This window comes from Cydia splendana, chromosome 3 (assembly GCF_910591565.1).
Source record: "Cydia splendana chromosome 3, ilCydSple1.2, whole genome shotgun sequence".
Classification (NCBI taxonomy): Eukaryota; Metazoa; Arthropoda; class Insecta; order Lepidoptera; family Tortricidae; genus Cydia; species Cydia splendana.
The window spans coordinates 8,700,007-8,716,044 of record NC_085962.1 but is presented as its reverse complement, the minus strand read 5'-3'; the positions used below and the strand labels follow the sequence as shown (position 1 = coordinate 8,716,044).

The 16,038-nt window shown below is 36.2% G+C and overlaps 1 protein-coding gene and 1 long non-coding RNA gene across 2 annotated transcripts in view; both read right to left on the bottom strand.

Moving 5' to 3' along the window:
- The window catches only part of LOC134806523 (uncharacterized), a 496,946-nt gene that overhangs the window by 322,116 nt on the left and 158,792 nt on the right, over positions 1–16,038 (bottom strand). The window lies entirely within an intron of this gene.
- Positions 2,666–16,038, bottom strand: part of LOC134806510 (carbonic anhydrase-related protein 10-like) — a 54,100-nt gene continuing 40,727 nt past the window's right edge. Inside the window, exons 5-11 of the mRNA XM_063779793.1 lie at positions 15,583–15,774; positions 14,212–14,307; positions 13,328–13,394; positions 7,915–8,069; positions 4,061–4,192; positions 3,661–3,709; positions 2,666–3,333 (exon numbers count right to left, since the gene is read on the bottom strand). Coding sequence (XP_063635863.1) covers positions 3,311–3,333; positions 3,661–3,709; positions 4,061–4,192; positions 7,915–8,069; positions 13,328–13,394; positions 14,212–14,307; positions 15,583–15,774 — 714 coding nt within the window. The 3' untranslated portion in view covers positions 2,666–3,310. The remainder of the gene's footprint in view (positions 3,334–3,660; positions 3,710–4,060; positions 4,193–7,914; positions 8,070–13,327; positions 13,395–14,211; positions 14,308–15,582; positions 15,775–16,038) is intronic.

The window sequence follows — 16,038 nt, the reverse complement described above, 5'->3', positions numbered from 1 at the left end:
AAATTATAAGAAAACGAAGCCCAAAATAACACCCACGCCCTCTAGTTGACATGGAATATGACCGAGCCTTCCTGATTTTACGGGAATTTAATACTCGATTATATTATTTTTAATGAACTCAATTTGTGTAAGTCTATTAGCCCCCGGAAACTTTTCCAATAAAGTCGACTCGCGTTCCGGAGCGGAAAATCGAGCGATTTATTTCTTGATATCTTAATCGAGAGTTCTACGAATAAACACGGAAATTATGTTAGTTTCGTAAACTGTCGTACAAATTCATATGCTAAAAATTACAATAAGCCTGAGAGTTATTTATTGATAGTAGAAGAGGTATTAGGTATAGTGCGACATAAAATAGTAGAAATTAAGTCAAATAGAACTAAAAAAAATCCATACTAAATTGTTGCCATGTTTACGTCAAAAATATGACAGTTGCGTAGAAAGTGGCGCCCTCAATAATTTTCTACAATTTCTTGTCAGACTATTCCTAGGAGTAGTAAATCCGGCTACAAAGATTCTTTCTTACGACCCGATTCTGATTTTAATAAACGTCAAAAATTTGATCTTGATACGACTTTTCTTTTTTCTTTTAACATAAACTTTACTTTTGACACTGACAGATCCGATCATTATTGTATCGAGATCTAATTTTTAACGTTTATTCAAATTAGAATCAGGCCGTTAGACTTCACACCTGTACTATCGATTTCTCTTTGCTTTTGATGAAAGAAACATTATGTACCTATATAATAATCGTGTGGAGACATATATCATTAGTTAAGCCGTAAAGTCTACATCACGTATTCATCCAATTCGAAGGTAAATGGTCGTTTTGTGATGGGACTCGATTAAATTAAGTTGCTGCAGCGAAAAAGAGAGCAATTTCGATTCTCTTAGAATTCAAACGAGTTTTTTATTCAAACTCAAGGTTGAGGGGAACACTAGAACAGACGGTTTCACTCCATTGGTCTGAAAAGGGGTATGTATTTTAACTTTTGAAAATATAGTCTTGATTGACACTTAATTTGCTACAAACTGATAAAATATGCCTAAGATTGTTATTTTAAATATATAAAAATCATTATTTGAATATTTTGGGAAAATATAAACACAACTAGCGTCTCAAAATTAGTTCTGTGGTACCAAGTAATTACCCGCTTTAGGCCCCCTAGGGTAAAAGGCGGATTTTATTGGAGTCCTTTTTTTAATAAATAATTATTAGGTACAAAATGACACACGGCTCGATTCGGAAAATGAATTAGATTTCTACTAGACTTCAACAAGTTACGATACGGATAATTTAAAGATATTTGTAAGATAGATATGTCAAATTTGACGTTTCCGCGATTCTGGAGGTCCTCTTGAACGATTTCGACAAGTTATGACTTAGATATCCAAGTCACATCTAGTCGATATCTAATGTAGATCTAGTTGATCTCTAAATCGTCTCAAGATCTTGTGATTATCTCGAAATCCGAATAGGCCTGACAGTCTTTTAGTCTTATATTGAAGTTCGATAATATTTCCGTCGAATGGAATGAAATTCGTTTGTATTTAATCAAAGATAAACTAAATTTTATTGACATCTCCGGTAGCTTACACGCTTAAAGCCTACGGTTATAATGTGATGATTGATATTATTTGTCAGAATTTTCAAAATAATATTGTGATTTAGTTTTGGTTGCAGATTTATTATTTTAGTGATAATATTATATATTACGTTATTGAAAGTACATATTTTTTATCAATCGAATTACTCATTCCCGCTTTTACGTGATATGGTACCGACGAGGGTCGTTTGAATAAAGGTGTTATATTCACCTATTGAGATTTCATAAAGTGTTAAAGTTAGACCAAGAAAAGTCTGCAGACATTTTGACAGTACACGCAGTGCAGGTGTTATCTTCAACGTCAAACGTCTATGAAATTATGGCGTATTATATAACACTTGCACTGTGTGTGCTGTCAAAAGCTCTGTCAAAAGACTTTTCTTGGTCTGACTCTATGTCAGCTTTAACTAGCATTTAATTGGGTTCAATAAATGACAAAACAGATGATTATTTAGTAAAACAATTATAATTTTCTTATTTTAAATTAAATCAGAACAAAGCCAATAGTTACATATATATTTGAGTTGTATAATAGATTTATGTAGAATGCTACTATTTAATACAGCTATTCAATAATTAAATTATTAACCTATGCTATTCCTTTATTAAAGCTATATGGCTTACAGCAATTGACAAAAAAAAACATTCATTCATTTTAAACAATTTTAGGTCCTATTTTATGATTATGACAGTCATTTGAACAGTTTAGGTATAACAACTACTTAGTAAACAAATAAATATAAATAGGTACATAGCAGCTATATACTATTAATGTCCAAAAATTGATATGCGTGATGTTCTGATGTTAATGTTACAAAACATTTCATTAATAACAATATTATTAGTAAGTTAAATAATAAATACTTTTAAATATTTGACTACTTATAATTATACTATGCCATCATCAGTTCAATATTTTAACAGAACATAGTTATGGGAAATGAATTGCGTTTATCATAATAATATAGGAATTTAGATTGACGATCAAATAATTTTTAAAACAACATATTACGTTTATTAAACATATTCCTGTTTTTCGGGTTAAAAACCACGAAGTTACTTTATAGTAAAATTATTCTTAATTGGAGAGCTTCAATAAAGAAAATAAATTTAAATTAGGGTCTTTATGTACCAAAACAAATTACCTTGTATTTGATTAGGTAATTAATTAATAATAATAATATATTTTTACATAAGTAGTAAACTTATGATATGAATAGTACTTGTGTAAAGGATACAAAACCGTTTTTACACGATTGATTACCTAATTACTATGTCCACTACTTTGTAAATTTCTTAATTATTTAACAGACCCGATGTTGTGGGCAAATCTATCCGAAAGTATGAATTTAAGTTATTTAAGAGGCCGATGTTTTTTCAAACTATATATTACCTATAATTCTTTACTACTTACTATATATTACATTTTTACGGTCATTCCAATAGAACTACACACGGATATGGATCTATAATGCGAACTTTGATTATGTAAGATTTGATATGACATGATCAGCTATTAGTATTACAATATCAACGAATCTACATTTTGACAGTTAATTTAACTTAAGGGAAGTATAATTTTTTAAACAAGTCTGTACAAGAGTATATACAAAAAAAAGTTAATTGGTTTACATTGTACTCTACGTATAAGTAGCTTAATATACGAATGCTCGTCGTTATAACACATGTAATAGAAGTCTTCAGTACTGAGTCCAGCTTTTGGCTGAAAAAAAAGTTAATTAATAATAATAAACGCATATATAAAATGTCTTAAAATAATAGTTGTATTAGTATCTTATAAAATTAAAACTAAAAAAAAACTTGAGAAACCAATGTTTAAAAAGTTTTGTTTTTAGGCCTTTAGACTCGCCAACTCTTTGGTTAAAGTACGAGTATTAATATTTTTGAGGCATTAACGGAATGCAAGTTGAGGCAAGTGCAACTCATAATGCAAGTGCAAAGTGCAAGTAGACAGCAATTATAAGTGGCATACCCCGTTCGGGCAACGGCTCTGCCTTCCAAGGATACATTCTTATGTTATTTATCTTACCTTTATAATGCATATCTCGATGCATACTCGGGCAAGATTTTCCGGGATACTGAAACAATATTATTTATATAAATTGGCCAAAAATTATAAGATGTATGTACTAGTGACGATAACGATAATTGTATATGAGTTTGTCGTGGGACAATAAGCCTGATTGAGGAGTTTAGGATAGAATTGACTCCTTTTACTCGCAAACAAATATCAAAAATTTTTCATAATAACGTAGAAAAAATTTAGATGAATTTGGGTCGTTCTAAAATGTTATGACTGCGGCCATACTCAACTCCGTCAAACTTTTAATATATTTAGTATGGTTTGACGGAGTTCAGATGCAGGCACAAATCTGGAGAATGGCCCATTTAATAAAATTAGATTTGGATAGTTCACTCTATTATATTACCTTGCTCAGGTTAAAGTCGATATTGGTACGCAGAGCTCGATGATGAAGCGGTTGTGGAGGCCTAAAGTTGTTGCCGAGCGGCGCCTTGGGGTGGCGCGCGTCGCCCTGCATCAGCCGACGTAGCCCGTGTAACTGTAGCATAACCATGTGTTCACTTAAGTACGTGTTTTCTATTTAAACAATCAAATCAAACTAATAATAAAAAATAATGTCGAACGAAGACACATAGCGAGCTCATAGCGAAGAGTCTCGACCCAACACCTAGATAAGAGAGACTCTCGCTGGGTGGTTGGATCAAGGGTCAGTTGCAGAAGGCGATAATTATGGACACGGCGTACGTCGGTTCCTCACTCTGCGGCCCTGACCACCGGCAGCTTGGGCCTTGCCTCGCTCGACTTCTGGGGGCACCCTAGGTTAGGTTTTTTATACCTAATATTTTTTATTATTTTCGTATATTTTTTTGTACTTTACTTTTATAAAAAATAAAGTATTAATTTTTTTACGTACCTACTTGCAATACTTTCTAGTACCTACTCATATCATAATTATAAGTATTTAATATGTGAACTGTTGTTCCTGCGATACCTAAAGATACCTTTACCGAGCTGGTATGGTAAAAAATAACTTAATAAGCATACTTTCACTATTCAATTGTCGCATGCATTAAATATTAATATGGTAGACGTGGAGTTGCCAAGCAGTCTTGGGGTGGCGCGCATCGGCCGCCTCGGGCTACGCGCCACACTGCGCTAGCTAACTTGTATTTTACAATCACACTTGTATGAACAAGTTATCAACTACTTTGTTATTCTTACAAGAAATTAACCAATTGTGAAAATTATTTGACAGGTGGTAATAACTTATATTTCATGCGTCTTTATTATTTAATGGTGATGATATACGAATCTACATTTGACTTGTTGACATTCAGCAAATTACTTTTCTAGCAAAATCCTTGTCCTCCTCATTCTCACACTGATTCAACTCTTAATCGAATTACCTCAAATTCAGTGCACTTACTCGAAGACTTTTAGCATTATTGGATGCGATAACAGAGCGTTCCGCTTTCGTTATTACGCTGTAAACATGTACAAAGGCAGCGAGCGATTTCAGGTAAATTGAAAATTTTTCCTTTTACGTTAGTGTAGAGTGTGGAGCCTCGGTGGAATTAACGGGCTGCATACACGCGACCGCTGTTGATTCGGCAGGAAAGCGGACATAAAAGGAACCTCTAGTGTCGAAAATTATCTTAACGTAATTCGCGTCCGCGATTAACGAGGCCCGTGGGAAGTCAGTCTTGCAGTGAGGGACTTTAGTGGCCAAGCTAACTAAGCTAGGCCCTCCACTACATATGATGTCAGTATCCAAACTGAGCCGCCGCTTTAGGTATACCTAATTTTTATGCAATAGAAATAATTATCTTTTTTTTTACCATGTTGGTGACACACAAGAGTTACATCCACTTAATGTTAAGCGGTTACCGTAGCCTATGGGCACTTGTTTCTGCTCCTATACCCTATTCTTAATCACCCCATATCAGTCTTTATAGGAAACCTCGGCAGGGGTTTCATTCCACAGTTGTGTTCGCGAAAGGAAAATCCTCTAAAACCCTAACGTGCAGTTTTTGGCACTGAATTAGGTAAAGGTACATTTCAATTACTTTGGTACTTAGACTTATGTAAAAATTATTTGTACTCGTAAATAACTATAATGTTATGTTCTATGTTTTAGGGCGCGAATTGAGACATGGAAAAATATGAATTGAGGACGATTTAGTGCCAGGAAGTGGAGACGGGTGCTGGCGTCACGGCGGCATCTAGTTAGCGTAGTTTCTGTGTATTCAGCCGTGGCCGGGGCAGCGTAATAACATTTTCATTTGTGCTCACGCTACAATAAACAACTCACGTCCCTCGCCTTTAGACAAAGACTCCGTCGTGAATTATGTACGTGTTAAAAGTAAACTGAAAGTGCCGCGTTGTGTGGCTGTTAATATAAATCATTGCTTATGTTTTCCGTTTGCGTTGGGGAAATTAAGTGCTAGTGGAAACTGTTCGCCATCTTGGAGTTGAGTGAACGCCGTGTGGCTATTTCTTGAAGCGCAATCTAGCAGCTTGCATGTGCATGTCTTAAACAAATGGTGCGCGTAATGCAGTCTGCTGAACCCATTTGTATACACTTGTATGCGCCATAACAGGAAATATTATTTGATATATCTCTTCATTTTATTGTGCAATATTTATTTATTTACATAACTACATACCTATATGATTGTTGTATTTTCATGTTGCTTGTAAATGTTGTTGTGTCGTAATTCGTAAATTGTAAACAGCGCTACGGCTTGTCGCGCCATTATGCTGAGCGGGGATCTATCTTTGGATCAGTTTGTGTTTATTTAAATTTGTGTTTAATATTTATGGACATTAATAAATGTATTTCCTTTCTTTTTTCTAATTAATATATGAATATTATATATTTTAGCAAAACTTTCATGCAAGCCACAAAATCGCAATAGGATAAGTTAATAGGGGATATATACAGAGTGCAGCACTACCGACTCTAGTAAAATCATAGACTAACTTATACATACTGTGCCGTAAACTGTTTTTTGACAAGTTTTCACAGACAATAAAATATGACATTGATGCATCAAGGCGGTTTGTTAACAAGGGCCTACCAGTAAACGCGAAAATCGAAATTTAGTTATCTGCCTCTTTATCACTCGAATATGCAAGAGTGATAAAGAGGCAGAAACCGAACTTTCGATTGCCGTGTTTCACGGTAGGCCATGTGATTGACGCAGTCACGCATGACGTGTCATTGATGTTTGTTTACTGTATGTGCTAGTTGTGCCACCTACGCAGAGCTTTGCCTAATATTCCCTATTGGTCAAATTTAGTAAGCTGAACGCTAAAGGTGACATTTGGATGGCAACTATGCAGCTGCATTGCTGCGGCCTTGACGCGGGCGCTGCGCTGTTGCTGATAATTTCCTTAATCAAATTAGTGACGGATATAATGTCATGACCGCGGCAGTAATGAGGCGGCAAACGTCACCCATTTTATCAATGAAATTGACAGATACAGTGACGGCATCAATGCCGCAACAGTAATGTCACCACAATAGCTGCAGTTGCCATCGGAATGTTACCTTTAAGTTGACAGTATAATAGCGCTATTTAAATCCAAATTTATCATATGTACTAGTGCCCCATAAGGTAACTGCCTAACTACCCTAAGCCATATTATTAAGTCTATTAAATGATCATGGGCAAGGAACCATTATGGACAAAATCACGATTTATTAAGAGTCTGTCTATTTGTATCGGAGTAAATGAGTTAACACTGTCGCATGTTACTGGGCCTGGGCAAGGGAATAATAAAAAAACTCTACAACGCAAACAGTTTAAATAGGCCAATCCAGGTTCTAAACGGTATTTGATTAATGGCGTCATGCTATCCTCTAAGGTAAATTAGTACAATTCATGGTAGTTGGTTAATTAGTACCTGTTCTATTTGAAGTATTAGAACAAATTAAATTATTTTCAGAAAATATTTTAATTTGTTTTTAAATTATTTCAAGTAGAAACACTACTATATAAATTATAAACTGAAATAAATGTCATATACTAAGAAAGATAAATAAGATAAGATAGGGGTGGCCAGGGGGTGCCATAAGCCTTCAGTAAGTGCATATACTTGGAAAAATTCAACCTATGCCGCTGTGGCCCGGTGGCCGAATGGCACAGGCACCTGCCGCGATAGCAGAGGACGCTGGTATGATTCCAGCCTGGGGCACTGGAAGTCTTGGTCACTTTTTCTTTGTATTTATGACATTTATTTCAGTTTAGTACCTACCTGTTGCTTAGTGATGTAGATGGGCTTGTTGATAATGATCCACGTGACGGTCTCGAAGCAGGCAGGGGCCGTCGTGGACCCGTCGTACGTCATGTAGTAGTCGGTGTCGGGCAGCAGGCCCCGCACTGACAGCTTGTTTATTGGCATCTCCGCTCCTGGTAAGTTAGAATAGGGTATTTGACTGTATTTAAAATAAATTATTTTACACCATGCATGAAATAAAGCACCAGATGATTATAAACTGAAATAAAAACAAATTAAAACATTTTCAAAAAATTATTTAATTTGTTCTAATTGTACCTAAAGCGGTTTTGGCCCATGTCTACATATTCCCAATTCTACGGACTCTAATTTACGGATTCCCAATTTAACAGATAACCAATTATACAGATTCCCAATAGGGTATATGACTGTATTTCAAATAAATTATTTTACACCATGCATGAAATAAAGCACCAGAAGATTAATAGAGAAACGTAAATAACAGTTATTATTAGACGCAGTTTTTTAATCCGTATAAAACTATAAAGAGTAGGTAATTTGATTGTGACGCCACATGCTAGTGTTTCATATAAATTCCAAAGTAGCAAAAACGTTTTGACAGTTCGAAAAAAGAAACTGATTTGACTAGTAGTCAAATACCCAATTCAATGATCACTAAGGGTCACTTGCACCATTCACTCGGGGTTAATCGGTTAAACCCGGAGTTACCATGGTTACCAGTACAATTTGACACTGGGTTAACGGTTTAACCGGTTAACCCCGGGTTAGTGGGATGGTGCAAGTGGCCATAATAGTCGAATATTTACACTTCCAATCGTTTTATTCAACATTATTGTAACAAACCTATGCAATCGAGTGTTCGAGTAATGGCCCGATTAGAAATTTAAGATACGTCAAGTACGTCTAAATACGATATGGATTAGGTATATATGTCAGTATTAAAAGTGTCATTTTTGTCAAATAACAAGATAGTACTTGTTATGTACTGTTTCGAGCAGTAGCAGGGAGTAGAAGTCAAACACCTTATGTGTGATAGTATAAGAACGTATATTCTCTAAATGCCTGCCTATATATACACGTTAGGTTGCGCTGACACAAGCAATATGCATTTATGTCGCAGTAAACCAAAGCGTTACTGCTAAACACTAAAAGTGGACATAACCACATTACATTTGTTTGAAGAAACGTCACTTTTAAAACTGACATTACTAATGCATATAGAATAGAATAGAATAGAATAGAATAGATTTATTCGTAAGCACAAACAATCGGAACAGTACATAGTATAAAAGAAAACACAAAATAAGATCGTGTCTAGACGTAATATTTGATGTATTTTAAAGTTCGAATCGGACAGTAAGTTCGCTTTTGGGAGTCATATCATATCAGGATTCACGCTCGCAGCTAGCTAGTCGCTGTCAACTTAGAGGATATTACCAAACGGAGACGCCATGTCTGTAATTTTCGGTACAAAATAGTCTGCCGATTTTTGCGGGGGAGGGGCACCTCAAATGTAGGTATACGTAATGTAAAAATAGCCATGTCAGATAAACGTCAGTCCATAAAATGTGTATACATCATATATGACCATTGGCCGCCTATTTTCGACAGAGGGGAACGCCTGTTATTGGCTACTCCGTTTGGTTATATCCTCTAAAGCTGTCGAAGATCAGAGTGTATAGATCGTGTCATTAACGAAGACGCGTGCCTTAACTCGTATTATCATGATACTCGTGTTATTAAAAGTTAGATTTGACAAATCTGCACGTCATCGTGGATGACACGAACTATAGATAGGTATACCTGTACCTATAAATGTAAGTACCGGTACCGCTATATAAATCGATTCTACACAATCATTTTTCTCATAAGACAAACGCCGTGCGTATATTTTATCCGTTAGGTGGAATTAAGGTAGAATAAGTTAGAGTGATGTACAGGATTGCAACAACTATCGGGGAATAAAGCTCATGTCACATAGTATGAAGATATGGGAAAAAGTGGTAGCGAGACGAATGAGAGAAGAAAGTGAGGTAACACAGAACCAATTTGGGTTTATGCCGGGCCGGGGAACTACGGACGCCATATTTGCACTTCGCCAGCTGTGCGAAAAATACAGACTTGCGCAAAAGAACTTGCACATGGTGTTCGTGGACTTGGAAAAGGCATACGATAGAGTCCCCCGTAAGGTTCTGTGGTGGTCTATGAGAGAGAAAGGAATGCCAGAGAAGTATGTACGGCTTGTTCAGGCGATGTATGACAGAGCCAGTACTCACGTCAGGTCGGAAGCAGGAGTAACCGACAAGTTCAATGTGGCGGTAGGTTTACACCAGGGGTCGGCCTTAAGCCCGTATTTGTTCCTCCTGGTTATGGATGCTCTGACATCGAACATACAGGAGGAGGCACCTTGGTGTATGCTGTTTGCCGACGACATTGTTCTTGTCGGAGAAAATGCACTTGAGGTCCAGAGCAGGCTGGGAAAATGGCAAGAAAAGCTGGAAAGTGTGGGACTCAAAATAAGCAGAACCAAAACGGAGCACATGTTCTGCGATTTCGGTGGTCTATCCAGTTTTTCCCATATTGCCTTAGATGGTGTATCCCTACCAGTCTGCTCTGACTTCCGGTACCTTGGGTCATTGATCCAAAGTGACGGAAACATCGACCGAGACGTGAAAAATAGAATAAATGTGGGATGGATGAAATGGCGACAGGTCTCTGGAACAACTTGCGATCCACGAATGCCCCTTAAACTTAAGGGGAAAATATACAGAACGATCGTGAGACCTGTTGTAATGTATGGATCAGAATGCTGGGCGTCGAAAGTAGCGGATGAAAGAAGAGTGCACGCAGCGGAAATGAGAATGCTGAGATGGATGTGTGGAGTGACGAGAAAGGATCGTATTAAGAATGAGTATATAAGAGGAAGTTTGAAAGTAGCTCCAGTAACGGAGAAAATGAGGAGTACTAGGTTAGCGTGGTATGGGCATGTAATGAGGAGGGATGGATGCCATATAGGCAAAAGAATGTTAGGGATGAATGTTGATGGACGGAGAGCGTATGGTAGACCCAAAAAACGATGGATGGATTGTGTGAAAGAGGATATGAGAAAGAAAGGAGTGAGTGCTGAGGAGACGAAAGACAGAGGAGAATGGAAGAGAAAAACATGTTGTGCCGACCCCACATAACGTGGGATAAGGGCAGGGGAAAGAAGAAGAAGGTAGAATAAGTTAGAGACGTGGCCAGCATTTGATTTATGACTTTTAGCGATATCCGAAGTGGGTATTAGTTGTCGGAACGCAGCAACTGTAAGTATGGCAGATAACCCGCGGGATCGGATTGATGTAATATTTAGTACAATGTGCAACGTGGGGGGTAAGTTAAACATTGGAGACGAGGGTTTTTATAGAGTTTGCAATATTCTCACCCCCAGAGTTACACAATGTTTTTCATCACACTTGCGAAGAAAAAACTAATTTTTAAGCGAAGATGAAAAAAAATGCGAAATAATTCATAAATACGGTGACATTTCAAAAATTCGTCCGCCATATCGTCATTCTTGGACAGGTTAGACATCAAAGGCAGTGAAGGCACAGACCCATCCTGCATTAAGCCACGAACGAAAAAACTTCCTAAGGAGTTATAGCTTTTTTTTCACAATCCATAACTCCCGCGGGAACAATAGGCCTTTGTCCTTTAGTACACCTGCATGAAATAATCTTTTTAGAGCAAGTGTGATGAAAAAGTAGGTAGTACCTACTTGCAGTTGACAACGAAGTCTATGTAAACACAAGCACTTAAATACTTAAGTATACAGGGTGTAATCGTTAAGTGTAGCCAGGCCATAATTCCGTAAATATAACAGATATCAGAAAATCATTGATATCGAAAGTACGTTGCCCAATGAGTAAAATTACATTAATAACTTTTTTTTAAATAAAAGCTCAAATATCCCAAATATTAACTTCAAATTCTCCCATACATTTAGTACGACGACTCATCGCTCAAAGAATTTTACTCATTGGGTAACGCACTTTCGATATCAATTTGAAGTTTTCTGATATGTGTTATATTTACGGAATTATCGCCTGGCTACACTTAACGATTACACCCTGTATATAGTAAAGTTACACAGTTAATTAATAAATCGGTAAAGTTGAAACTGGCTTTGGAGTCATTCCATAGGAAAACATAATTTGGGATGTGATACTGACTAAAACATGTTTAGGTACCAGGTACTCAGGTCCTGAGACATAAAAAGTAAAAAATATTTTCATATCAGCTAAGTACAAAGAATAAATAATATTGCTTCAAGTGGAACGTTAAAAAACAGGTAAGCAAATTAAAATATAAAGCCGGTACTGACAGGAAGTGAATCAAGATAAAATATTACTTACACCGGATTTACGTAAAACTTACTTAAATATTTACCTAAATACGTTCAAAATATTTAAAAATCATGCAGCGCAAAATTACCTATATCAAAATCTGATGTTTTCATATGGAATGACCCTTAGAACATTTAATAACTGGAGTCGCTTTTAAGAGCTTACCCCTCTGCCGAAAACCTTGCACAATTGTGCAAACTTTTGTATGGACTGACGTTTAACTGACGTAAGGCCCGATTCGAACTTTAAGATACTACAAATATTACGTCTAGATACGATATTAGATACTGCGATAATGTCAGTGTCAAAAGTGACGTTTCTTCAAACAAAAACGTCACTTTTGATATTGACATATCTAATCCATATCGTATCGAGACGTAATATTTGACGTACCTATCTTAAAATTCGAATCAGGCAGATGGCTACTTGTAGGTTACCTACGTACAAATAGCCATACATTTGACGTGCCCCTCCCCCGCAAAAATCGGCAGACTGTTTTTTACAGAAAATGACAGACAAGGTGTCTCCAGTTACTAAATGTTCTAAGGTAATGGCCCCTTGATTATTGATCGATTGAATGACTTTGTTGTTATCATCTCATGCTAGACAGTAGAGTTAATCTAGATTACATTATTCCGAGATCTCAGTATTTCGGGATATTCATTCGGAATGCAGCAAATTTTACCGTATGTTTAATTGTTACATGTACAAATTGTACAGTATATAAATAGCGTTAATTTATATGCGGTATCTCGCAAATACCAAGATTCAAATAATATTCACCGAAAATCTAGTGTACGTAGTAGGTATATACGTTACAGGTATATGTACGTTACAGATGTACAGTACAATACATACTACGAGATAATCCAAGAGCCCGATTCTGATAAGTGATTTCTGGTCCAGAAATGTCACTGTTGACAGTTGACAGAATCATATCCATAACCGCTTCATAACAAGAATAAAAAATCAGAATGTGGCTCCAGGACGCTGCGACGTTAGTGTTGTCTTAGTTAGTCACTTACCCCCATATTTAATATTTTCTAGTTCTTCAGTCAATATTCTTAATTCAGGATTTGATAAATCTCCGAGCTGTAACAATAAATATTTTCTATTCGTGATTGTTGGAGAAGGATAACCTTATACGAGTAATATAACCATAAATATAAATTATGTATCTTGTCTTCAAAAACCATTAATGAAAAGTGATTAAACTCTGCCCAAATGTGGAATTCTGACCCGATAGTGACTAGCACTATAGTTTTTACCTTCACTCAGGCAGTTCTTAATTTGAACTAATAGCTTCGGTGGATAATCCAATGGTGCGCATAAAATTGCAATTTCCTTAATTAATCCCGCAGTTTGGGTTGAACCTATGAATAGGTGTGGTCAGACACTATTTCGATATTTCCAATTACTATAAAAGCATACTTGGGTAAATATAATTTAACAATTAATAAAAGCCTTTCCTTGCTTAGTACAGTCGCCATCAGATATATCGGAGCGGCCAAGGTGCTCACAAATATCGGAACACGCCTCTATTGTCAGGGCGTTAGAGCGCGTGTTCAGATATTGTGAACACCTTGGCCGCTCCGATATATCTGATGGCGACTGTACATTATTGCGCCGCTTTGAATTATTATTGGGCGGATCACGCAACTTAAACGGCCTCTTAGACAAGTCAGTAATGACCAAAGGACTCTGCCTACTAAGCAGGAGGTACCGGCTTCGAATCCTGGTAAGGCCATTTATTTGTGTGTTCATCACAGATAGGTATTGGTTCACAACGCAAGGCTTAATGAGCTTACTGTGGGACTAGGTCGATCGGTGTAAGATTGTTCTGTAATATATATTTTATTTATTTGAATTACTACACTTTAACTAATATTAATAAAATGCTTAAAGTTACCTGTAGAAGAAGCGAGATCGAAACAATTCCTTGAGCTTTGTGCAGAGCTTCAGAGAAATTTGAATAAAGCTGTGAATTGAAACCAAATATTTGAATCTGCAACAATAGAAAAGTTTGAATTAATAATGGGTCTTATAGTATGTTCTTAGGGTGTGCTCTGCAGCATTATACTGCACAAGAAAAGTCCTATAAATTGAATAATTTTACGGTTTAGACCCACTAAAAAAAAATTACCCGACCCCGAAAATGACCCGTAAAATTGTTCAATGTTAGTATGTCTCACAACAGTTTAAATTCGATGAAAGTCCTTTAAATGTTTTTGGTAAAACAATTTAACGTTAACCTTCCTTAGCTTGTACCTGGCCGTGAGTGATTTTATTTCTCTTCATACTTTACATATATTCAGTTCAGCTGATAAAATGTTGATAACATAATAAAGCGATTAACTGTTATGCGTTAAAAAGGCATATACCAAACGTTTTTATTTTGTTATATATAAAAATCTCGCTTGTCAAAAGATAAAGAGTAAAAAATGTACACAAGAATGAGCACATGATTTTGGGATTTAAAGTGGCTGCGTAAGAATTTGTCACATAAATAAACACGAATCGCGCTTGAGTTGGCTCGCAGTCGTTCGTCGGGATTACGTTTGGGATTTCGGCGTCTCCCGGCCCGATTCGAACATTAAGATACGTCAGTTAATATACCTAGAAACGAGATGGATTGGATATGTCAATGGCAAATGTGACGCTTATTAAAAAAAACATAACTTTTGACACTGACACATCTAATCCATATCGTTTCTAGATCTATTCATTGACGTATCTTAAAGTTCGAATCGGGCAGTCTGTGTTGGAGCCGGCCGATGCGTGTGAAAACATCTGTTACGCCTTCTTTTGAGACCTCTCGAAAGAATCTTTGATAAAATTTACTGTCGGAGTAACGTGTTTATTTGGCAATGTAACTTTGTGAAGGCTTACTTTCTTGCTAGCTAAATAATGTTTTCGTGGAAGAAGGAAATGGTTTGTTGAAAGACGCTAAATTCATGTTTAGTCACTTTTGAAGAATATTCAGTAAAATATCTAAGAAGCTACTGTATATTCAGGATAATACATTAAGTACTTATCTTATAAGTTCTGATTTATCAAAAGTTGTAAATTAATTTTATTTTTTGGATTTAATCTACTTAAACTAAATTAGCTGTTCGGTTTTCAGAAATACATATACAATAATAACATTCCTACTCCCCTATTCAACATTAGGTTAAAAAAAATTAACTCTCTCACACCGCTTAAATATAAAAAAATGTAAGCACAAAAGGTGAACAGAACTATAAAGTCCCTACTTAAAAAGAATACGTTTGTTGCTTACCTCAGCAGGAAACGAATATCCGTTGATGGCGTGCTCTGAACCAAATTGATCATGAAGACCGTAATGTATATGTATTTCGTGAAACTGATATTTATAGGAGAGCGGGCCCCCGGTGATGTTGATGTGGTGTCGAGTCTCGTTCTCAACCGTGAATATCACGGAGTGACCCGTGTTGGTTATCAGTCCATTTATCTGCGAGCAATAAACGCCTTAGCTATAAATTGAGGTTAACAAATTGAATAATTACCTGAAATAAATGTTGAATTCGTAATGTGGATAAAATTTACTGCCTCGCTTTAAAATAAATCATGCGTTGTTCGTTAAATAAGTTAATTGTACTGCTATAAAAATAAATAAAAGCTACAAAGTAGTTAGTAGTAGTAACTGATGTAAAATTCGATTTCGATTGAAAACCAACTTTTGCCCGTAATTTCGTCTTCGTAGAATGATGATTTA